This window comes from Oncorhynchus kisutch, linkage group LG28 (genome assembly GCF_002021735.2).
Source record: "Oncorhynchus kisutch isolate 150728-3 linkage group LG28, Okis_V2, whole genome shotgun sequence".
In the NCBI taxonomy this organism is placed as follows: domain Eukaryota; kingdom Metazoa; phylum Chordata; class Actinopteri; order Salmoniformes; family Salmonidae; genus Oncorhynchus; species Oncorhynchus kisutch.
In genome coordinates, this window is record NC_034201.2 from 17,024,442 (window position 1) to 17,049,857 (window position 25,416).

General features: G+C 43.9%; 1 protein-coding gene across 9 annotated transcripts in view; it reads left to right on the forward strand.

The window, feature by feature from the left end:
* The window catches only part of LOC109875649 (THO complex subunit 2-like), a 60,309-nt gene that overhangs the window by 24,527 nt on the left and 10,366 nt on the right, over positions 1-25,416 (forward strand). For 8 of the 9 annotated variants that reach the window (XM_031807501.1, XM_031807493.1, XM_031807494.1 and 5 more), the window contains exons 15-33: positions 1,920-2,021; positions 6,866-6,950; positions 9,032-9,125; positions 9,274-9,354; positions 9,694-9,790; positions 10,481-10,598; positions 10,927-11,106; positions 11,558-11,722; positions 12,302-12,577; positions 13,088-13,229; positions 13,837-13,994; positions 14,132-14,260; positions 14,515-14,646; positions 18,936-19,120; positions 20,927-21,102; positions 21,256-21,358; positions 22,623-23,047; positions 23,179-23,237; positions 24,869-24,904. In XM_031807501.1, the coding sequence (XP_031663361.1) occupies positions 1,920-2,021; positions 6,866-6,950; positions 9,032-9,125; positions 9,274-9,354; positions 9,694-9,790; positions 10,481-10,598; positions 10,927-11,106; positions 11,558-11,722; positions 12,302-12,577; positions 13,088-13,229; positions 13,837-13,994; positions 14,132-14,260; positions 14,515-14,646; positions 18,936-19,120; positions 20,927-21,102; positions 21,256-21,358; positions 22,623-23,047; positions 23,179-23,237; positions 24,869-24,904 (2,743 nt within the window). Of the gene's footprint in view, positions 1-1,919; positions 2,022-6,865; positions 6,951-9,031; positions 9,126-9,273; positions 9,355-9,693; positions 9,791-10,480; positions 10,599-10,926; positions 11,107-11,557; positions 11,723-12,301; positions 12,578-13,087; positions 13,230-13,836; positions 13,995-14,131; positions 14,261-14,514; positions 14,647-18,935; positions 19,121-20,926; positions 21,103-21,255; positions 21,359-22,622; positions 23,048-23,178; positions 24,431-24,868; positions 24,905-25,416 lie in introns of all 9 variants that reach the window. The other variant, XR_004205921.1, reaches the window with a different exon arrangement.

Here is a 25,416-nt window from a genome sequence, read left to right on the forward strand (position 1 = left end):
GTTATGTTTTAACAGATCTAATGTGTTATATTTTTCTACATTAATTTCACATTTCCACAAAGAGTTTCCTTTTGAAATGGTATCAAGAATATGCATATCCTTGCTTCACGTCCTGAGCTACAGGCAGCTAGATTTGGGTATGTCACTTAAGGTGAAAATTGGTAAAAGGGGTATGTTCATTTGTGGAATTGCCTTCTTAATGTGTTTGAGCCAATCACTTGTGTTATGACAAGGTAGGGTTGGTATACAGTAGTACAGCTCAAATAAGCAAAGCAAAATGACAGTCCATCATTACTTCAAGACATGACAATCAGTCAATAAGGAACATTTCAAGAACTATTAAAGTTTCTTCAAGTGCATTGGCAAAAACCATCAAGCACTATGATGAAACTGGCTCTCATGACGACCGCCACAGGAATGGAAGACCCAGAGTTACCTCTGCTGCAGAGGATAAGTTCATTAGAGTTACCAGCCTCAAAAAATGCTGCCCAAATAAATGCTTCAGAGTTCAAGTAACAGACACATCTCAACACTAACTGTTCAGAGAAGACCGTGTGAATCAGGCCTTCATGGTCAAATTGCTGCAAAGAAACCACTACTAAAGGACACTGATAAGAAGAAGAGACGTGTTTGGGCCAAGAAACATGAGCAATGGACATTTTCTCCGGTGCAAATGACGAGTCCAAATTTGAGATTTTTATTTCCAACCGCCGTGTCTTTGTGAGATACAGCGTAGGTGAACGGATGATCTCCACATGTGTGGTTCCCACCATGAATCATGGAGGAGGAGGTGTGCTGGTGCTTTGCTGGTGACACTGATTTAAAATTCAAGGCACACTTAACCAGCATGGCTACCACAGCATTCTGCAGCAATACGCCATCCCATCTGGTTTGCGCTTAGTGTGGCTATCATTTGTTTTTCAACAGGGCAATGAGCCAAAACACACCTCCAGGCTGTGTAAGGGATATTTGACCAAGAAGTAGAGTGATGGAGTGCTGCATCAGATGACCTGGCCTCCACAATCACCCAACCTCAACCCAATTGAGATGGTTTGGGATGAGTTGGACTGCAGCGTGAAGGAAAAGCAGCCAACAAGTGCTCAGCATATGTGGGAACTCCTTCAAAACTGTTGGTAAAGCATTTCAGGTGAACCTGGTTGAGATAATGCCAAGAGCGTGCAAAGCTGTCAAGGCAAAGGGTAGCTATTTTGAAGAATCTCAAATATATTTTGATTTGCTTAACACTTTTTTTGGTCACTGCATGATTCCGTATGTGTTATTTCATAGTTTTGATGTCTTCTAAATTACAATGTAGAAAATAGTAAAAATAAAGAAAACCCCTTGAACGAGTAGGTGTTTCCAAACTTTTGACTGGTACTCTATGTACGTACACACACACACACACACACACACACACACACACACACACACACACAATCATAGCGGTGCCATTTTTTATTTGAACTGACATGTTTGTGTAACGGATGTGAAATGGCTAGCTTAGTTAGCGGTTCGCGCTAAATAGCGTTTCAATCGGTGACGTCACTTGCTCTGAGACCTTGAAGTAGTAGTTCCCCTTGCTCTGCAAGGGCAGCGGCTTTTGTGGAGCGATGAGTAACGATGCTTCGTGGGTGACTGTTGTTGATGTGTGCAGAGGGTCCCTGGTTCGCGCCCGGGTATGGGCGAGGGGACGGTCTAAAGTTATACTGTTACATTTTTCCAGCCGTTTTGAGTCCATCTTATGGAGAAAGCAAAGCCCACACAGAGACAGGAGTATGTGGGTTTACAGGAATTGTTCTATTCTCCGCCCTGTTGTGTTCTGGTATTGAAAGGTCCTTGTCCCAGGCTGGTCCTGGTGTGTGTACTATTAGATATGTCAGTGTTAACACACCCACCTCTGTTCTACCTGTGGTCCCCAGGTACCGGCTATACGGGCAGTGGAAGAACGAGACGTACACCAGCCACCCACTGCTGGTCAAGGTCAAAGCTCAGACTGTGGACAGAGCTAAATACATCATGAAGTAAGTCACGCTGCTACGCCTACCTACCCACCTACCTACCGCCATACCAGTTATTTATAGTGCCTGTTGTTTTATCCAATGTGTGGTTGTTTCTACACCCACTACTCGTTGGTTCCTTTTTTTAAAAACTTTTCAGGCATCCGTTGTCTCTACCTTTTTGTTTTTGTGCTGTTGTATGTGCCCAATAATGTTTTTCTACCATGTTTTGTGCTGCTGCCATGTTGTGTTGCTCCCATGTTGTTGTCAAATCACATGTTATTGGTCACATACACATGTGGTGTCGCTACCATGCTGTGTTGCTGCCATGCTATGTTATCTTAGGTACATTTGTTTTTCACCTTTATTTAACCAGGTAGGCCAGTTGAGAACAAGTTCTCATTTACAACTGACCTGCCCAAGATAAAGCAAAGAAATGACAAAAACAACAACACAGAGTTACACATGGGATAAACAAAAGTACAGTCAATGACACAATAGAAAAGTCTGTATACAGTGTGTTCAAATGGAGTAAGGAGGTAAGGCATTAAATAGGCCAAGCGTAGATGCGCAGATGATGATGTACAAGTAGAATTACTGCTGTGCAAAAGAGCAAAAAATAGCTAATAAAAACAATAGGGGGATGAGGTACAGTAGGTAGTTGGATGGGCTATTTACAGACTGGCTGTGTACAGCTGCAGCGATCAGTAAGCTGCTCAGATAGCTGATGCTTAAAGTTAGTGAGGGAGATATGTCTCCAACTTCAGTGATTTTTGCAATTTGTTCCAGTCATTGGCAGCAGGGAACTGGAAGGAAAGGTGGCTAAAGGTGTTGGCTTTGGGGATGACCAGTGAGAGATACCTGCGGGAGCGCGTGCTACGGGTGGGTGCTGCTATGGTGACCAGTGAGCTGAGATAAGGTGGAGGTTTACCTAGCATAGACTTATAGATGACCTGAAGCCAGTGGGTCTGGCGACGAATATGTAGCGAGGGCCAGCCGACGAGCGCATACAGGTCGCAGTGGTGGGTAGTATATGGGGCTTTGGTGACAAAACGGATGGCACTGTGATAGACTGCATCCAGTTTGCTGAGTAGAGTGTTGGAGGCTATTTTGTAAGGTGCCCCTTTATGTAGTGTTGTCTCTTGTCGTGATGTGTGTTTTGTCCTATATATATATTTTTTAATCCCCGTCCCTGCAGGAGGCCTTTTGGTAGGCCGTAATTGTAAATAAGAATTTGTTCTTAACTGATTTGCCTGGTTAAATAAAATCTAACCGAAATCAGGTGTCCAGCCTGTGCCCCTTGAGTATAATGTAGCAGCATCTCTAGGAAACCCCTCAAAACCAGTCAGTGTTTCTCACAAATTTCTCTAGGAGATGAAGTCTGTTACTTTGTCCATTTGATTTTTCAGTGGTTGCTATTGGAAACTTGTCAAAAAAAAGGTGTATGTATGTGTTAGGGTTCGTATGGTCATGAAAATCCTGGAGAAGTCATGGGATTTTACAATTGTGTTTTCCAGGCCTGGAAAAGTTTTGGAAAATGGTAAAACCCAAAATGTCAGGGAAATTAATACAAATAAATGTTTAAAAAACATATCAGCCAGGATTGCAATATGACACTTTAGAGTGTCTGTGTGCGAGTGGGCCGTTGCTCAAGGAGAGAGGCAATAAAATAAACAGACTAACTAGGTAGCCAATTCAAAACCTGTTTTGTAGATACTTCAATTTATTTGGGGCATCCAATGTATGGGACATTGTATCTCAATAGATGCTAGTCAGCCTGCAATGTAAACACTTCTAAGATAAATGACTAAACAAGAAAATATACATTTTCTTAAGAAAATGTTTGGGCTTCAGCTGAATAAAAAATATTTGTAGCCTACCATAGCCATCTGATCTTTGAGCTAATTATTTTATAAAGGCTTAAAACGTCTTTGGATGTAATGTCGCAATGTTTTACATCAAGGGTGGTCAACCATCCTCCAGGAGAGCTACTGGGTTTTATTCCCTCTCTTAACAAACCACATTTTAGAAATTAGTTGCTCAACCAGACCTTGATAAATGAACTCTAATGTGTTTGAGCGGGGCTGGATCAAAAGCCTGCCCACCAGTAGCTCTCCAGACTGAGCCACTGAGGGTTGACCACATGTGTTTTATACAGTTGTCTAACAAGTGTTCTACTTGGTGCGAGGGTTAAGTGCCTTGCCCAACGACAGGACAGTGGGTCAGAGAGTAGTCTCCGAGTGTTGATACCACATTTATCTTTACTTTATTTATACGCACATAGACGCCGCCAATTGTTGGTCATGGAAATTTGATTAAAAGTCAGGGGAAATTCGTGAAATTGAATCTGTCTAAATGTGTATGAACCCTAGTGTGTGTGTGGTGGGTGCTGCTGAGAAGCGCTTACATGCAGCCATGGTTACCATTGTAATTTTTTAGGTTGGCACAGCTAGGACTGTTCTGTCACTTTCGTGGTGTCATGTCTTTGCTATGGATTAAGTGATATATGACATGCTATTCGGAAGACAACCGCTCTATAAACATTATTTCGTGGTGCCCCGACTACCTAGTTAATTACATTTACATTATTAGTTCAATCAGGTAATATTAATTACAGAGAATTTATTTGATAAAATAGTATCACTAACTGGGCCAGTAATATTTCATTTAATCCAGTTCTCAATTGTTTTTTACTCCCACTGCCAACACTCTCACACGCATGCACGTACAACACTCTCACACGCATGCACGTACAACACTCTCACACGCATGCACGTACAACACTCTCACACGCATGCACGTACAACACTCTCACACGCATGCACGTACAACACTCACACGCATGCACGTACAACACTCGTAATAGCAGATGTGGGCTGGTGTGGGTGCCTACTTTTGTTTTATTTTCAAAACACTGGACTTTGTGGGGTTAGTGCTGAGGTTCAGCCATTCACACACTACTGAACATCAGGACTACATGTCAACACATCTCAACACATCTCTTATGGCTGTAATACTTGGAGAGAAATATCATATTGCTGATATGATATTTTAGCACAGTAAAAATGTTGTACACATGTCCTAAGAGCAACTGTCTTCAATGCATGAGGAATGATAAGCACCTGATCAGCACACTTGCTGTAAAACATCCTTAGTGTATTTGAAGTGGAAGTACATGTTTATTCAATGTTTGTGCCTGAGGCCTCATGTTTCCCTGTACTGTACTGTACCAGTGGACATTGGAAGTTTTCCCACCACTGCTGCCACACAGAAAGCCGAGCACCTCAGGGCTGTGTGATACTGTATGACAGAGCAGGCACTCTGGGAAGCCATGGTTTGTTTCCTACCCTAACCCCCCTAAGCCTAACCCCCCCCCCCCCCCCCCCCCCCCCCCCCAACAGAATAAAATAAAAGGTCGTCCCTCCATTAATTTTAATGGAAGCTGGCAGCTGGGTATGGAGCAGGCCTCCTTTCCCCCCCCGAGTCATCAATATTCTGCTGGATCCCACCCGGCAGGAACAGTGCTCGGCCAGCCAGGTTGTGCTCCCCCTACACACACAGGTTTTGTAAACGCTCTGGCTCCTGTGAAGCTGTTGCCACTGATTGCTTGTATGTGTGTGAGCACCTTGACAAGAGGAATTACCCTGAGGCTGTGTGGTGGTGTTGGTGATAGGGAATATACCCAGCCTGCATCACTCTGTCTGATGGGGGAAGGAACAGTTCATTCTGTAAGAGGGGAGACTAATGGATAAAGTGGTGATGGAGGGCTGACATCCTGCAGCTCTGGAAGGCAGGGGGTGTGGGGGGATTAGAGAAGATTGCTCTGCAGATGCACTCAAGTGGACTACTCCCATCCATGTCAGATTTATGAGGCTAGCATAGCATCACTCTAACCCTGCTCCTCTGCCCTGCTGCCCTGCCCTGCTCTCATAGGTCCTTCACCCTCTCACCAGCCCCTAGCCCCATGTTGTACAAACCATTGTTACATAAGTTGCTGCTACTGAATACATTTGCTTCTTAGGCTTGTGTAATTAACTGAAGGATGTCAGTGCTTTTAGTCCAGTGCTTATTAATCATGAAAATGGAACATTGCCTGGATGTCATTAACCATACCCTTTGATATGGATACAGCTCTGCTGAGTGACATGTCACCACTGCTCCGTGTCAATACAAGGTGGCTAACGAAGACGAGAACAAGGAAGTTAATGAGTGTGTCGTGCCTGTCCCTGGCCTGCATCATGTATACAGTGTGTGTGTGCAGTGCACTGTGCAGCACCACAGTAGGAAAGGAGTCCCTGGTGGTGGTGCTTTTGCTACCTACTTTATTTTAGTTTTTTAAATGATTTCTTCTTTATTTAACCAGGTAGGCCAGTTGAGAACAAGTTTTCATTTACAACTGCGACCTAGCCAAGATGGAGCAAAGCAGTGCAACAAAAACAACAGAGTTGCACATGGAATAAACTCATATAGGGCACAAAAAGTATGGATTCCTGCCCAAAATGTATCTTTCCTTAGTTTTGTTGACGAAGTATAATTTTGTCAATTAATGTTGTGTGAGAGTGGGAACAAAATATAATTTTGATAAATGTGTATCAGCATGAAGCACGCAACCATTGAGTGCAAGTTCATTAGTTGTAAATTGTTCTACTAAATAATATTTTTCAATCTAGCCTAACCATCAAACCAGTGGTGCCACATAATTTACAGGGTTCATGTATATTTGCAAGATACTTCAATAAATGTGTTAAATTGCTCCTTTCTTTTCTTTCTTTCTTTCTTTCTTTCTTTCTTTCTTTCTTTCCATTCTTTCCTCCTTCCTTTTTCCTTCCTTCTTTGCTTCTTTTCTTTGTTTGTTTCTTTCTTTCCAGGCGATTGACCAAAGAGAATGTGAAACCATCTGGGCGGCAGATAGGCAAGCTGAGCCATAGCAACCCCACCATCCTCTTTGACTATGTATGTATTCTCAAAAATGTTATGATCTTCTATTCACCTACTGTCACTGATGCGTTGTGAAACAGTGTTTGTTTGATGAAGATATTGTCTGTATATTTTTTGTGGCCTTTTCCCCCAGTAATGCCCGAGCCAAATCCGCGGAAGCAGGAATAATTAAGTCCTCCACAATAGTATGGGGCTTGTATCATAGCAATTTCCTGTATTACCAAATGAGGAGAGTTACAAACCACACACCAGTCAGAGTTATACTTAAACTTCATCTTTAATAATATGAGATTCACAATAGCCTTTTGACTCTCAGATCAATTCAGTGTCTATAATGAATTCTGAGAGTCCCTACATAAGACTACAAAGATCTTTTATAGCCAAGATACACCCCTCTCAACTTACGTGACGAACCACAGATCTTAGGAACTCTTCACAAAGGTCATTTTACTTGAGAGAGGAGTATCCCATAGCCAGATAGCATTAGCTATAAATTATCGTTCAGTTTGGTCTCTAAGACGAGGTTCTAATCTCGTTCCTGGTACTTCATAGTACAAAAACATGAACTCATCCAATGGTATATATCAATTGTCAACTCTAGATACTCCCATCTCAAGTACACCCGGAGGGGACATACAATGGTTCCAGACACTGCCATACTCCCCCCCCCCCCCCCCCCACAAATGGGAAAAGGAGGGAGTGACTGGCATACAGACATTGTGGAGACAATTCATTGGTTCCCCATTAATCACGCCATCCCTTCACATGGTTTAAGAGTAGGTGAAGACAATGTTCCATTCTGTCCTCCTCCCCTTCTGATATTCTGCATAGCACCAGATGGTTTAACAGATATATTCACATATGAAGACAAGCCTGACCACTCCCCTCTCTGGGCCCCAAAGGACTGAGCCCTAGCTGAGAAGGGATATGTGCAACTGCCAACCCTTTAGTCCAAAGGGAAACATTCTAATGACGAGTATTTACATAAGCATATTACAACTTATTTATGTTACCCAACTAATTCTGATTCATCCACCACACTTGTCTGTCCTAGCCACTCAGTAGCTTACCATATAAGACTCTTCTTGCCCCTTCTTATTAATGGTATCTGTTGATTTTATTCATGTCTTACTACTCAAAAGTTGTCTTATTCTCTCTCAAAAACTCCTGTGGCTTATTTTTCAAAGTGTCATGTTTCTAAAATGTCTGTGCGAGAGTGAAGCTTTCCCATGAGAGAGTAATGGTTAATGTGATTGAATGTTAACTATTTGACTAGGCTATCTGTATTTGACATTGTGTTGTTATTTCGCTGAACACTAGATGGTTTAGTTTTATTTTTGCCGGTGAAACGAGGCTACGAGGCGAGATAAAAACCTCACCCAAATGTATAGCCCCGTTGGAAAATGTAAATCTACTGTTTGAAAATGTGAAGAGAAAATCGCATTCGGCGTTGTGCGTACCCCAGTTTGGGAATAGCTGATCTACAGCAACATATAATGACAGAAGAGAAGCTGCATATATCTAATTATAGACAAGTTGACTAACACATAGCTTACCAAAATATCGGAAATTATAAGCAGAAATATATCGAAAATAGGCACACAAAAAACATGCACCCCCTGTCAAACTCGTTCCGCCCTCTGACTGTAGCCTACAGCGCATTTTCTATATTCGCGGGTTAGGGTCTTGCGGGGGCCTCAGATTTGAACTGTTTTATATATAGTCGTGCGGTTGCTGAAGAGTTATTAGCAATAGCAATCTACTCGCTAAACGTATTTATTTTATGCAAAGTGATTTACAAAAGTAAACCTTCAATAGTGAACATACTAGGAAACAAAAAGACACCTGGCATTTATCTTGGCTAGCCTATCTCTTTTGGAACGTTTGTCTTTAAGTGGCAGCGTCCTATTTTAAAATCTCAAAACAACAACATCCTTTAGAATTGCATTGCATTAATCTTTGTTTCTAAAGAATAGAGTAATGACTTGCAAAGCTAAATTATATTACACAGCTTTTTAATACATATCATAATTACCAAAAGAAGTCTATTATTAATAGCTGATTTTTGTATTGTTGTATTATTGTTCCTCTCTCAGATCCTGTCTCAGATCCAGTGGTATGACAACCTCATCGGTCCAGTGGTAGACTCCCTCAAGTACCTCACCTCACTCAACTATGATGTCATGGCCTGTATCCTTACTCTGCCATTTTGTGACTCATGTATTTATACACATTCAGTACTTTGTTTAACTATGTATTTGGAATGCTTTAGTCCAGCCATAGCAGTCAGAGTGTATTAAGACTTGCCGTGTTGTGCACCTTAACTCATTGACAATAGATTGCATTATTGAAGCGCTGGCCAATCCAGAGAAAGAGAAGATGAAACATGATGACACTACGATATCCTCCTGGCTTCAGAGTGAGTTCGCTACTACAGCAATTTGGGGGGAGTGTTTGACTTGGGTTGTGTTCAGGACAAAATATTTAGAAATGGTGTGAAAAAGGGAGGTACCACCTGAACTTGTCCAATAAGAACACAGATTTTCATTTTACGGTACAAAATGTTTCACTACAGTGTGTCCTACCGAACATGGCCATGATGTCACAAATCAGCTTTATTGTCGAAGGTGCATTAGGGTGTGCTTTTGTTCCCTGTAGGTCCATCCCAGTACAACTCTAGTTGACTATGTTTATGCAACATATGATCGCTTGCTTGCTAACTAATGGACTGCTGACCTTTCTCCTGTCTCCTATCCAGGCCTGGCTAGTCTGTGTGGAGCTGTTTTCAGGAAATACCCAATCGAGTTGGCCGGCCTCCTCCAGTATGTGACCAATACGCTGAAAGCAGGGAAGAGGTAAGAATAACTCCTCATCAAGCAGACAGCCACCTCATTGACTTGCTGGCTCTGATGTGATTCATAGTGATGGAGTTTGTTGTTCGTAGTCAGTCAACTGGGTCCCCTCCGTCTCTGTCTGGCTAGACTCTGGGCTGAGAGAGAGGGGCCTTGGCTGTTGATGTGCCTCCCTGCAGGGCCCTGGCCTGGGCAGAGCTGCTGAGTAATGTGGTGTTGATGAGGAGGCTGCTGACTGTGTGGGTGTAGGGGCACCCATAGAGGAAGGGGGAGGGTAATTATCACAGCCCTGGTCTCCCTGTAATGGCTGGAGTCAGCAGGTAGTGAATCACACTGGGCTTCATGGCAACTTTCCCTCCCTCCCTCCCTCCCTCCCTCCCTCCCTCCCTCCCTCCCTCCCTCCCTCCCTCCCTCCCTCCCATCAGTTCAGATCAGTCCTTCTCCAGGACCAGGAATGCAGGGGAAGTAAATAGAGGTGGCACTCTGCCATAGTGCCCATGAAACAGCATGGAAGAGAATAAATTGTCGATTTGCCGGAATCTACTATTATTAGTGTGCTGTCCTTACCTACTCCTACGAGTGTTTTCGCCCAATGATGGTTGTTGACACGTGTTTATTTTTTTGTATGTGCACATATTATTTGTTTGTCCGCATTCACAAATATACTTCTGTTGTGTTTTCCCCCCACTGCAGTTTTGACCTGCTGATTCTAAAAGAGGTGGTGCAGAAGATGGCCGGCATCGAGATCACGGATGAGATGACATCAGAGCAGATGGAGGCTATGACTGGAGGGGAGCAGCTCAAAGCTGAGGTACTGGGCCATCTTTAGTCTGACTTAAACGTTGAAACTATACACCATGACCAGCTCAAAGCTGAGGTACTGGGCCATCTTTAGTCTGACTTAAACGTTGAAACTATACACCATGACCAGCTCAAAGCTGAGGTACTGGGCCATCTTTAGTCTGACTTAAACGTTGAAACTATACACCATGACCAGCTCAAAGCTGAGGTACTGGGCCATCTTTAGTCTGACTTAAACTTTACACCATGACCAGCTCAAAGCTGAGGCACATTATATTAGTTGGCTATTGCTAAGCATGACTTGAAAAAGTTAAATTCTATTTTCTTTATGTCCCCAGGGTGGTTACTTTGGTCAGATCCGTAACACTAAGAAGTCGTCCCAGCGTCTAAAGGATGCCCTGTTGGACCATGAGCTGGCTCTGCCCCTCTGTCTCCTCATGGCCCAGCAACGCAACGGGGTGGTCTTTCTAGAGGGGGGCGAGAAACACCTCAAACTGGTGGGAAAGCTCTACGACCAGGTAGGAACTCATAACCCACAGAGGGTAACTTCAAGTCTTGTCCATAAGCTACATCAGGGGAATGGAGTTCTCCTTTTTCCTCATTACTACATTTCTTAAACATTACACAGCTGACAATTTATGTTTAGTTTAATTCCCCCAAGTTGCCTGTCGATAATCTCACACAATTGCCTCTGTGTCGTATTGGGCCACATTGATGGATGGTTTTAATGACCTAGGTTGTGTCCTTAAACAAATAAGGAACTGTGAGATGAATAACACACGGACATGGCTGTGTAATAAGGGAGAATGAACTTCCTGGGATGTGTCAAAAATATAACCTTATTTCCTATATAGAGCACTACTTTCAACCAGAGGCCATGCGGGCCCTTGTCAAAAGTAGTGCACTAAAGAAGGATTAGGGTGCCATTCTGGACACACTCTGACTCTCCGCCATGTCCCCTGGCTACAGTGTCACGACACCCTGGTCCAGTTTGGTGGCTTCCTGGCGTCCAACCTGAGTACTGAGGACTACATCAAGCGTGTTCCCTCCATTGACATCCTGTGCAACCAGTTCCACACCCCCCACGACGCTGCCTTCTTCCTCTCACGCCCAATGTACGGACATCAGATCCTGGTGAGTAGTCTCCTTCCCTCTGGTAGTTCACCTTTAGCTTGTACAGTATGGCCAATGGATACATCCGCAGTGAGTATATGTATCCAGGACACTACAAATAAATTCAATACAAACTCATATGACTGAAACCTTGAATTGATGTGAACTGTAATGCTTTGAGAACACTGGCCACGTAGTGTCCTGGTAGAAGAATGGTTTAGTTCCAGAGAGCGACAGCCGCCCTCCTCCCATGTGCTGTGTAACCTTATTTACTGTCGTCCTGGCCGGGCGTGAAACATGCTGAGTTCCCCCTCTGCTGTCGTCACACGACATGGTCACGCCATCTGAACAATCACATCTGACACACATTCCTCATGAGGGGACCAACTCAGTCAGGTTTTGTGTCTGGGAACAGATCAGACCCACTGTCCTGCTGGGAGTCATGTATAATACAGAACCACAGATCAGGCTGCTGCTCTCACAGCCAGGGAGAACCAGACTGTATAATCTCCTATACTGAAACATATTGTATATCAATCCGTTTGTGAATCTTACCACGTAAAGGAGACCGTAACTGACTGTCCCCTCCTCTCTCCCCAGTCTAAGTATGATGAGCTGAAGAAAGCTGAGAAGAGCAACCGGCAGCAGCAGAAGGTCCATAAGTACGTGGCTGCGTGCGAGCTGGTGATGTCGCCGGTGCATGAGGCTGTGGTGTCCCTGCACCCGCCCCGCGTCTGGGACGACCTTCGACCCCAGTTCTACGCCACCTTCTGGTCGCTGACCATGTACGACCTGGCCGTGCCACACAACGCCTACGACCGCGAGGTGAAGAAGCTCCAGGTCCAGGTCAAGACCATCGAGGAGAACCCTGATGTGGTGAGTCACATCGTCAGGGGTGTGTTCATTTATAGCACACAGTTGAAATGGTTTTGCTACGGAAAATGTAAATTAGCATTTCTTATTTAACCATGTAGTGGACAAGTCCAAGTAGTCCCTCCCTGTTTCAGTCCATTTTCTTCTGTTTGGTGCCTAATGAACAGGACCCCAGGCATCTATCAGACCCCTTGGTGACAATACTGCAGCACACAGAGAATTTTCTCATCTTCCAGTTAATCTCTCCCTCATCAACAGCTCATTAAATGCCCTCCAAACACAGTCACACAGTTCATTGTGGTGGAATTGCAATGGTCTCCAATTATCACTTGACTTGGAGAGTTATGGTAATTGCACTATAATTGTATTGTGCTTCAGCTCCAAGTTGTTATTAGTGTTCTCTCTGTGTATGTGTTCACCCCATCTAAACAGCAGCCTGTCTGTCTGCTGTCTGTCTGTAGCCCATGAACACACACTAACCAGCCCGTCTGTCTGTCTGGTGTCTGTCTGCAGCCCATGAACAAGAAGAAGAAGGAGAAGGAACGCTGCACGGCCCTACAGGACAAGCTGCAGGAGGAGGAGAAGAAGCAGCTGGAGCACGTCCAGAGGGTCCTGCACCGCCTCAAACTGGAGAAAGACAACTGGCTCCTCGCCAGTAAGATAGTCTCTCTCTCTCTCTCTCTCTCTCTCTCTCACTCTCACTCACTCACTCACTCACTCACTCACTCACTCAAGCGCACACTGCTTACTGCCCCTCACAGCACTCATCCCAGAAGACCCTCCCTCACCCAGCCTCCTCTTCCCATTAGAGCAGGCTCTGTTGTTGAGACCGTAACACCACAGAACTGCTAAGCCCCGTCAGCTCCCAGGCGGGTGCCTCAAAACCAGCCTCATCTTGTTTGTTTTAGCCCCGTTAACAAGCATGACCATGACCGAAGTAATTCCATTAATATGGAGTTGTTTGATGATATGGCGCCATAGTCTGTTTTGGTGGATGTGGGTTATTGGCAGCTGTCAACTCTCCCATTTCATTAACAAACACGTCTGTCATATTTAACAATATCTTTGTGCAGCTAACCCAAGCTAATTACATTTTAAATGAGTGTGTGTTTGAGCCTTCTCAAATCTTGTATAGTGACTCAAAAGATGAGTCATGGGAGTCATGACTGCTATTCTAATTCACTGTTCTTCTGTTCTTCTCCCATCCTCCTTTTTATAAATACTTTTCCTCTCTCCCTCCCTCTATTTTCTCCCTCGTTCAGAATCCACCAAGAATGAGACCATCACTAAGTTCCTGCAGCTGTGTCTGTTCCCTCGCTGTATCTTCTCTGCCATCGACGCTGTGTACTGCGCCCGCTTTGTGGAGCTGGTGCACCAGCAGAAGGCTCCCAACTTCTGCACCCTGCTCTGCTATGACCGGGTGAGACATCTCTGTCCCCTTTCTGCCTCTTTGCCCTCTACTGTCTCAGGTTGTCACGTGTTATTATACCATGGGATTTTCAGCACTTCATTACTCTGTCCTGACCTCCTAACTGTGTTGCGTGGTCTTCTCTGCAGGTGTTCTCTGACATCATCTACACGGTGGCCAGCTGCACAGAGAACGAGTCGCGGCGCTACGGACGTTTCCTGTGCTGCATGCTGGAGACTGTGACCCGCTGGCACAGCGACCGTGCTGTCTACGAGAAGGTACCCACTACACACCTCTCGCTCTCTCACACACACACACACACACACACACACACACACACACACACACACACACACACACACTACACCTTCTCAGATCTCAAGTGCATAGGGTATCGGCCTCCTAGGGGCTAGGAGTTGATTTGAGGCTGGGCAACATTATCTACTGATATTACTAACATTCTGTAGCTGTACAATACAAATGTAACCATTGTTAACACTTCATCTTGTCTGTGTGTTGTCCCCCCTTCAAGGAGTGTGGTAACTACCCAGGCTTCCTGACCATCTTCAGAGCCACAGGCTTCGACGGAGGGAACAAAGCCGACCAGCTGGACTATGAGAACTTCAGACACGTGGTGCACAAATGGCACTACAAGCTGACTAAAGTGAGTTCCTCCTTTTGTTTCAAAGCCTTCTGAAGAAGTCAATCTGGTCTATTTGTCTTATTAACGGCTATTTATTTAGCAACACGCATGCCCCTCCAACCTGTGGAGCTGTCTTTTTACTGTGTTTGAGTGGTGCAAAATCCACTTGTCACCTAAATCTAGCTGGATTGATTGCTTTCATTTTTACTCCTACGACTCTTTTTCATTTCATCTTGCTTGTGCCTGTCGCTGTTCCCCGTTAACGTTACGACCTCAAATGTTTGTAATGACCTGTCAAACACATGCCGGTAATGGCTGAAATGGGCTCAATGGAATGCGTTGTCTTTCTGTAGCATCTATAAGAATGCTGAAGCTTTGTCTGGGATTTAACACATCGTGTCGACAATTACATCACAAGAAAGATAACTTTATTTTGATGGCTGTTAATTTATTGTGGAATTGAAAAAAGTACTAATTTAATACAGTTGACATGTTTACAAGTTAGATGCGCAGAAATGAAAGCAACTTTGAATATGAACACTTGGATTATAGTGATATTATCAAGGGAAAGGGGGATACCTAGTCAGTTGTACAACGGAATGCATTCAACCCGACCCCTCTGAATCAGAGAGGTGCAGGGGGCTGCCTTAATCGATGTCCATGTCATCGGCGCCCAGGGTGCAGTTGTTGGAGGTTAACTGCCTTGCTTAAGGGCAGAACGCCAGATTTTTCTACCTTGCCGGCAAGGGGGACCTTTCAGTTACTGGCTCAACGCTCTTAACCGCTAGGCTACCTACCACCCTAGGCTACCTTATGTCTGATCTCACAATGTAAAGTATGCATAGATGGGTGTAATCTAGAGCCAAGCCTGTTGATTTTTAATCTGAGGGTACCCTGCTATTGAAACACTTGTGTTATACAACAGAAGGTGACAACAACAGTAGTGCTGATGTGGTGACTGTATTACTGCAACACTGGCAGTCACGAGTCATGACCTCAGTCAAATTCCCTGTGACCATTGGTCAAGGTAATCCCAATCCAAAACTGTTCAAATGAATAGCCTTGATGAGTAGCCTAGCAAACTTGCTAATGGCTCTGATGAGTAGCCTAGCAAACTTGCTAATGGCCCTGATGAGTAGCCTAACAAACTTGCTAATGGCCCTCTAATGGCCTGGTACTCAGCACTCTTACTCACACCTTTATTTAACCAGCTAGTTGAGAACAAGTTCTCATTTACAACTGCGACCTGGCCAAGATAAAGCAAAGCAGTTCGACACATACAACAACACCGAGTTACACATGGGAAAAAAACACACACAAAAACACATGGAATAAACAAACATACAGTCAATAATAAAGTAGAAAAAAGTCTATATACAGTGTGTGCAAATGAGGTAGGATAAGGGAGGTAAGGCAATAAATAGGCCATGGTGGCGAAGTAATTACAATATAGCAATTAAACACTGGATTGTTAGATGTGCAGAAGATGAATGTGCAAGAAGAGATACTGGGGTGCAAAGGAGCCAGGTAAATAAATAAATACAGTATGGGGATGAGGTAGTTGGATGGGCTATTTACAGATGGGCTATGTACAGGTGCAGTGATCTGTGAGCTGTTCTGACAGCTGGTGGTTAGTGAGGGAGATATGAGTCTCCAGCTTCAGTATTTTTTGGCAGTTCGTTCCAGTCATTGACAGCAGAGAACTGGAAGGAAAGGCGGCCAAAGGAAGAATTGGCTTTGGGGGTGACCAGTAAGAGATACCTGCAGGAGCGCGTGCTACAGGTGGGTGCTGCTATGGTGACCAGTGAGCTGAGATAAGGCGGGGCTTTACCTAGAATAGACTTGTAGATGACCTGGAGCCTGTGGGTTTGGCGACGAGTATGAAGCGAGGGCCAGCCAATGAGAGTGTACAGGTCGCAGTGGTGGGTAGTATATGGGGCTTTGGTGACAAAACGGATGGCACTGTGATAGACTGCATCCAATTTGTTGAGTAGAGTGTTGGAGGCCGTTTTGTAAATGACATCGCCAAAGTTGAGGATCGGTAGGATGGTCAGTTTTACGAGGGTAAGTGAAGGACACTTTGTTGCGAAATAGGAAGCCGATTCTAGATTTAATTTTGGATTGGAGATGCTTAATGTGAGTCTGGAAGGAGAGTTTACAGTCTAACTAGACACCTAGGTATTTGTAGTTGTCCACATATTCTAAGTCAGAACCGTCCAGAGTAGTGATGCTGGACGGGGCGGGCAGGTGCGGGCAGCGATCGGTTGAAGAGCATGCATTTAAGAGCATTTGGAGGCCACGGAAGGAGAGTTTTATGGCATTGAAGATCATCTGGAGGTTAGTTAACACAATGTCCAAACAAGGGCCAGAAGTATACAGAATGGTGTTGTCTGCGTAGAGGTGGATCAGAGAATCACCAGCAGCAAGAGCGACATCATTGATGTATACAAAGAAGAGAGTCGGCCCGAGAATTGAACCCTGTGACAGCCCCATAGAGACTGCCAGAGGTCCGGACAACTGGCCCTCCGATTTGACACACTGAACTCTATCAGAGAAGTAGTTGGTGAACCAGGCGAGGCAATCATTTTAGAAACTAAGGCTTTTGAGTCCGCTGATAAGAATGTGGTGATTGACAGAGTCGGAAGCCTTGGCCAGGTCGATGAATACAGCTGCACAGTAATGTCCCTTATTGATGGCGGTTATGATATCGTCTTGACTGTATCAAACCCGAGAGAAGCTAGCTAATTGAAGCTAGCCATCCCATTACTGTGCTTCTCACCGTCGTACAGTGAGTCTACACAACTCCTCAGATTGTAGTGTAAATAGCAGCCTACCTGTTGGCTTTTGGTTGTTGTGGCTTTTCTTTCTCATTTCATTTTTTTATTCTGTCTTCCATTGAGTCGATACCCTGTAACTTTCTTGCTATACAAGCAGCAATGCAGTTGTCTCTCTCCCCCCACTGGAAGGATCAGAGTGCATCCCTTTTTTTGCAACTTTTTCCAAATCATCGTTATCAAGTTACATCGTGCAGCCCTTATGTTTTCATTTCTAAGACATTCCCAAGTTTATAGGTCTATCACAACTAAATATTGTGTGGCTATATTAAATGGATTTATTCCACTTTTTAAAATGTAGATGCTCCATGGGGGCGACAGGTAGCCTAGTGGTTGAAGCGTTGGACTAGGCAGGTAACCTAGTGGTTGGAGCGTTGGACTAGGCAGGTAACCTAGTGGTTGGAGCGTTGGACTAGGCAGGCAACCTAGTGGTTGGAGCGTTGGACTAGGCAGGTAGCCTAGTGGTTGGAGCGTTGGACTAGGCAGGTAGCCTAGTGGTTGAAGCGTTGGACCATTAACTGAAAGGTTGCAAGATCGAATCCCCGAGCTGACAAGGTAAAAATCTGTCGTTCTACCCCTGAACAAGGCAGTTAACCCACTGTTCCTAGGCCTTCATTGTAAATAAGAATGTTCTTAACTGACTTGCCTAGTTAAATAAAGGTTAAAAAAAGATATGCCTATTTATTTAAAAAAATTTAAAGGTGGGCCAAACATGTTTATGTTAATTTATTGTAAATTACCGTGAGACCGGTAGAAATTTGCATGACAATTATCGTATTACAATTTTTTGACTACCACAGCCCTTAACAACCGTAATTAATGAGTCAGTCTAGACGCCGTAGGTGAGTGCAGGTAGGCCTAGATGGAGCAAGGTTGTCGGTCGTTGCTCCCTATAGCACCCCTTTATGTTAATGTTTCATATATGTAAATACACCCGGTGTGTTTATGAAAATGAGGCACATATACTTGTCTTTATTTTAACACTTAAAAAAAAAAAGATGTATCCTGATACTATTAGAAAATGTATAAATGAGTGCATTCTAAGAAAAATAAGGTGACATTTGACAATAAATAGAATACCATGAATTCTCACCAAACTCATTATTTGTCTGTGTCAGTACAATGTCTTATGTGCTATAATTCAGTCAAAATCTGATGGATTTTAAACATTCTAAAAGTTTGCAGTATCATCATCCATTGTCCACCTGTTGCATTTATTATAATTATTTTTTAAACCTTTTAACAATTTTGATGACTGTTGCTAATTCATTTACTACCATTGTTCAGAATGTTATACTTTAATTGAAAAATAAACGTAACAGACAATGCTAGCAGGAAATTGTACCCACTCTGAGTGAGAAGCTCCTGAAACATGAAGACTCCTGTCTCCTCTGTATGTACAGTATAATCAGAGGTCAGTGGAATGTGTGGATGCAGCAGTAACAATATACCCCTCTCTCCTTCTGTTCCCTCCAGGCATCAGTCCACTGCTTGGAGACGGGGGAGTACACACACATCCGGAACATCCTCATCGTCCTGACCAAGATCCTGCCTTGTTACCCCAAAGTGCTGAACCTGGGCCAGGCGCTGGAGTGCCGCGTCCACAAGATCTGTCTGGAGGAGAAGGAGAAGAGGCCAGACCTCTATGCCTTGGCTATGGGGTAACACAGAGTCCACCAGCCATGTTGTTTCCAGTGCAGCACAGTCAGACAGTTCACTAGCATTGTGGGGTTTTAGTTTATTGTGGAGTGCAAGTGGCAAGCATTTTGCTGTTAGGTTTGTCAGTTTGTTGTGTAGCTAGTACCCACAAAGGGTGGTGTTAAATGGAGGTGTGTACTTTTAACTACAGGGATATAGATTAAGTGGTATTGGATGAATTATCATTAGGGAAGATTTAGTTGCACTTTTATCCAGATGTTATTTACAATGGGAAGTACTTGTGGATTATCTAAATAGAGTTTTGAGATCAGATAAGTGATCTAGGTATTTTGTCTTGAGGTCAGTAGTAGAGGATGAGGCTTAATGGAACTCTATTAGTCATGTGATGCTGCTGTAAAGCACTGGAGACTGATAAAACAATCCTCTACAAAGCTTTATGGCATGTACCTGTCAAATCCTCACTTAGAAACACACACGGGCCCCGTGTAAATTTGTGTGTGTTTGGAAAATGTGGCACCGGCAATTTGACGGCAACATTTTAATTTGCATTGGGTGCGTAACCTGATTAGGGTTTCCACCAACAGTGCTCAGAATGACAGAAATTACATTTAGAATATGGTAATTCATATTAACAGAACATGCAAGTCAAGGATGCAATGATCTGCTTACTGAATTCTGATGTGTACTTTAAACATGTTAGAATAACTGCCCACACTTACTTTTCATCAGCCAATAAGATGAGTAACAAACAGCAAAATCATTAGCCTATATCAATCTATTATAGTAGAAAAGTTTAGGCTACCTATTTTATTGGTCAGCTTGTCGAGAAAATAATTGCCAGTTCCAAACAGTCTCTGTAACAGTTGTGGGACGATAGATCCCAGATTCATACAACCAGTAGGCCTAGGCTACATAAAAAGATGTTAAAAAGCAATTAGCGGGAAAACACTGTTGTCAAAAGGGCACTGCACATGTGAGCGGTTTCATATGACAGAGATGAAAATATCTGTTTGAAATGTAGAAAGAGAGGAGATCTAATAGCCTACTTTGAAGCGAGGTAAGACATGGCTCATATCAACACGTTCAGGTTTCAAACAATCAAGTATGTTTTCAAAATGCATACTACCTCCAGCTCATTGCAAATTTGTGTGTGATGCGCTGATAAAGCCTGCCTGCCTTTGCAGTTTGATGTTGCATAAAACGGTCATTTGAACGGTCATTCAACTCGGCCTCTTTCTTGAGCTCCGACTTTCTGAAGATTGCTGACGTCATGATTTGACCTTGTATCTTTCCAGAGTTCCTAGTTGTCTTGAAAGCACCTCAAGATGCTGTAGCAGCAACTCTTCCGCTGTCTGACAGAATTTCCACTCAAAGCCTCTATCTGTATGCTGTACACGTGTGATAAGATACATTATGAATATACTGTACACACGCGCCAATTTCATTCCACTAAATTATGCAAATGAACCTATTGACCGATAATCATGACCAGTCAAATGTATTTCCATCGATTAATAGGCTAAAACGCTTTCTTTTGTAAGGGGATTTATTTATTTTTTCGGACAATTGGCTGGCACCAATTTTATTTATTGTGTTTTCAAATGTATTAGATAAAAGCTGGCCATTACCGGCTAACGGAAACCCTGTGTGTGTGAAAGTGGAAAGATATTATCTTATTATTTGCCTAGGTGGGAGTTTTGTGTTTCTGTGGTGTGTCTATGGGAGTTTTAGTTTGGCATGTGAATGGGGTGTGATGCTGTGTGATTACCCTGCCTCTACCTTGTGTAAACTCTTCATGCATCTTACAGCTATTCTGGCCAGTTGAAAGGCAGGAAAGTGCACATGGTCCCTGAGAATGAGTTCCACCACAAGGAGCAGCCGGTGCGTAGCGCCACCACTGCCAGCCAGCTGAACGGCCCTGGCACCACAGCCAAGCCTGCCACCAACGCCAGCAAGACGGAGGAGGGAGCCTGCGAGGACGCTGGTGAGTGGGTCTGCCCTTCTGTCACAAGATAAGCTGAAGGGGAAATATTAGAACCCCCCCCCGACAGGTGTTATAGTTTGAATCAGCATGGGGTCATTTGTTTTATTGAAAGGACCATTGTGTTCATGCTGTTGCTGCTTTGTGTTTTGGTAGACCGATCCAAGGATAAATCTCAGGGGGCGGCGAAGCCAGTGAACAAAGCCAACAGCACAGTGGCCAAAGTGACCACCAGCAATGGGAATGGTGCTCCTAACAGGTAAGCATGGAGGCTAGCCAACAGAGGAGAACAGCGCTGGGGAACAACTATATTTATTTACTGTTCTCAACTATTACACTATTGCTCATTAATACGTTTTTTTTTTACGAAAAGATAAAGAAAGCTGAATAACATAATCAATTGTTTGAATATTAGTCAGTCATTGAATCCCCAGACTGGAATCTAACAGCACTTTTAACTGGTTGATATTGTTAGGTTCTAAATGAATCTTGTAAAATTTCAGACAGTTGGTAAAGCTCAAACCAAGTATATTCACCCATTGGGTCATTCAGCTACACAGACAAAGACATATTCCTACCAGTGGTAGTATATATATGTCCCAATTTGAGTGGAGTCTCCCCCTTCTTTAAATATTACATTTATTACTAGGCAGGAAGTTAAGTGATGTGGGCAATAAACTGTTCCTTCTCCCTTAATGTGACCTGACCTCGGCCCTCCATTCCTTACTAAACCACATCTCTCCATCAGTGCCTGCCAACATGTGATTGCCTTTCCTTTAATCAGTACATTCCAGATTAATTGCCACCACCATATACAATCTTCCTACAGATATTAACTTCTGATGTAGATACCAGACTATGGAACTCAATATTTCAATAGGATAGATACCTGATAATTAACGCTATTTAAAGTTCTGAGTCAGAACCCAGAACCCATCCATATAAAGTCTAGACATCTAAAGTTTTGCCTCATGTATTATTCTAACCAGGTATTAAAGTATGATTCTATTCAGGAATTAAAGAATTACTCTCTGATTCTATCCAGGTATTAAAGAATGACTCTCTGATTCTATCCAGGTATTAAAGAATGACTCTGATTCTATCCAGGTATTAAAGAATGACTCTCTGATTCTATCCAGGTATTAAAGAATGACTCTGATTCTATCCAGGTATTAAATAATGACTATGATTCTATCCAGGTATTAAAGAATGACTATGATTCTATCCAGGTATTAAAGAATGACTCTGATTCTATCCAGGTATTAAATAATGACTATGATTCTATCCAGGTATTAAAGAATGACTATGATTCTATCCAGGTATTAAAGAATGACTCTGATTCTATCCAGGTATTAAATAATGACTATGATTCTATCCAGGTATTAAATAAGGACTCTGATGTTTTCCCCCTCTAAGTGTAGGGGAAGAGGAAGTTCAATCAGTCTCGGCTTTTGCTTATCTGCACATCATTGCATGTTGTCAATGTTGAACTCTGAACAATGTCCATTCTGTTTCCCTCGCAGCACCAAAGCCATCAAAGAGAGGGATGACAAAGAAAAGAGCGGGAAGGAGAAAAAAGAGAAGAAGGAGAAGACTCCAGGCAGCACTCCAGAGACGAAGGGGGAGAGCCGGCGGGAGAAGCAGAGGGACGAGAGAGGAGCAGCCGGCAAGGAGGAGCGGGCGCCACGCGAGGGTAAGGAGAAGACGCCCAAGGCAGACCGGGACAAGCAGAAGGCGGAGGAGAAGAGCAACAAAGAGGACAACAAGGCCAAAGCCGGCAACGGAGAGCCCAAGGAGCTGTCCAGGGAGCGCGACACTGGAGCCAAGGAGTCCAAGACTAAGGAGAAGGGAGGAGACCAGAGTAAGGAGAAGGGAGGAGACAGGAGTGCTGTGTCCGGGTCCCTCAAGTCTCCAGTTCCCCGATCTGAATCTGCTGAATCTGAGAGGGGTACGCAACCTGACTGCCAACACTGGCTCTGCACTTATACTGTTTCTGCTGATTGTCAGTGGGTAATCCCAGCTACTAGTTTGAATGTTGAAATGAGAACTCAATTTAATCCTCTTGGTCATTTTTTCCAGATCACAAAAGGCGAAAAGTCGATACCCACTCTTCACCATCCCACTCTTCCTCTGTTAAGGTTAGTATGGCCTGAGGAAAGCTGAGCCCGTGTTTCTTCCCTTTCCGCCGGAGCGTTCCCAACTGTTGCGTGTTCCATCGGCCCTCAAGATCACCGAGGAGAGTTCTCATACACACAGGAAAGCCCCGTCTGGCATCCCCTTCGTAAACCATGGGAGTTTGGAAAGAATTCCATTTGGACTTTTCCTTAATATATTTCCTGATTGGGGATAATCATCAAGGACTTAGCCAAGAGAATAATGTATATATCGATTATTTGAAATATAAATTTATTTTAATGTGAAGGAAAGCACTAAAAGTGCCTTGGAGAAGAGAGGAATTTTTGAGTTTCTATATCCCCCACCCTTTTTCTCTTTTTGAGAGCAATATTTTTCCTCAAGTAAAATTGCTTCCGAAGTCATGAGATTTTTAGTTTTTTGCTGGCAAAGCTGAAAAGAAGATTTATTTAGATTTTTCCCCGTGTAAGATCCCTGGTATTTTTCCCGTCTAAGATCCCTGGTATTTTTCCCGTCTAAGATCCCTGGTATTTTTCCCGTCTTAAGATCCCTGGTATTTTTCCCATCTAAGATCCCCTGGTATTTTCCCCGTTCAAAATGGCACCCAAGATTAAGAGTTTTTTTCCCCCATTTTCTGCAAGCTGAGAAGATTTCTTGGTTGAAGTGGCGTGACGTGTTTTTCTTTTCCTTTGAATCTGCGGGAATCCAGCGGGGGGCGGTGGGCTGAGTCCGGAGTCGCACAGTGTCTTCAGAAGAAGTCTCGGTATCTGCTGTTAGCTCTGATCTGTTAAAACAGCCCGCATGCAGCCTCAGTCTGTACCTACGCTTCCACTCAAGATGTGTATGCAGTCAGTCGCTCCTGTGGCCCCCCCTACAACCACCAACCCCCACCTCAACACCCCTCAGCACCTTGTCGCACGCGCAGTGGGAACCCTAGGCACCACCAGCACCCAGGCCCACAGAGAGCAAGAGAGGAGAGCCAGAGCCTCAGTTTTGCACCAGCCAAAAGTACGGAGGAAAATAAAGCCTGCCTACCGCCACAGAAAGTGCGAGAAAGTGCGAGAGGGAGAGAGAAAGTGTGGGCGAAGCCTTCTGGATCTGCTGGAGCGTTGCCTAAACCGCTTGAAGCTTGTGATAGGTCTTAATGTTTACTACCAACCAGAGAGATAGGCTCCCTGTGTCTTATCCATTCTCAACTGTAAGTGACAACAACAGAGTGCTAAAACCTAGGAGAGCAGAGCACACATGAAATTAAATTAATTTGTCAGATACACACACTCAGTTCAGTTTTTTTGTAGATTTACACCACATGCACTATAAACATAAACTATAAACTGTAGGCCTCTTTGAGATGCTGCATTTAATTCCAGACAATTTTTTGTAGAAAAAAAAATCTAACACACTTTCATCTCACTTCTCAGGGTTTTTCTAATGTAAAGCTGATGACCCCTGTTAAAGATAAATGAACCCTCCTCTCTGTTAATAACCTTGTGAAAGCCTTAGTCCTTGAAGGTCAAGGGGGAAGGAAGTGTGACGTCGGTCCGTCCAGCCCCTGAAACCCCCGTCCTCCTGACTCTCCTGACCTGCTGTCTGACAACCCCCCCAGCTCATCTGTCATCTCCATTCATTCCTACAGGACAATAGCAACGAACCCAAGGACTCTGCATCCAAGGTTTGGACTCCTCCTAAACATTCCTCTATCACTATTCACCTTGACTGTTATCTTCATTCTCTTTCTCCAAGTGCCATGAGGAGGGGGTCAGTTAGAAGGACTTTGATGATTACACTTATTGAATGTGAAAATGTACCATTTTGCAGACCGTGTCCAAATAAATCTGACTTGCATAAGAAGGCATTGCTGAATAGTGAAACCTGAGATATCACCTTAGATCAGGCTTGCCTGTTTACGTCCACTCTGTACCAGGCAGCCAGACCTCCACACTAAATGTTGATGAGTTCAGTGTAGTCATGGGAAAGATTAGAGAGACTGTCCAGGATGGCATACTGTTGTGTGAAAAGGTCCTGATTGTGCCACCGGGGAGAAGAGACCGGGAAAGGGCAGAGTTTTAAGCGGGCGGCGTTTCTTCCTCTGCCTGTGATCACTTTGTAAGGCCCTCTCTGATGCCTGCCTGGGCGGAGGCTCATTAGCTATGCGTGTGATGTGCTGTGAAAACACTGAGAAAA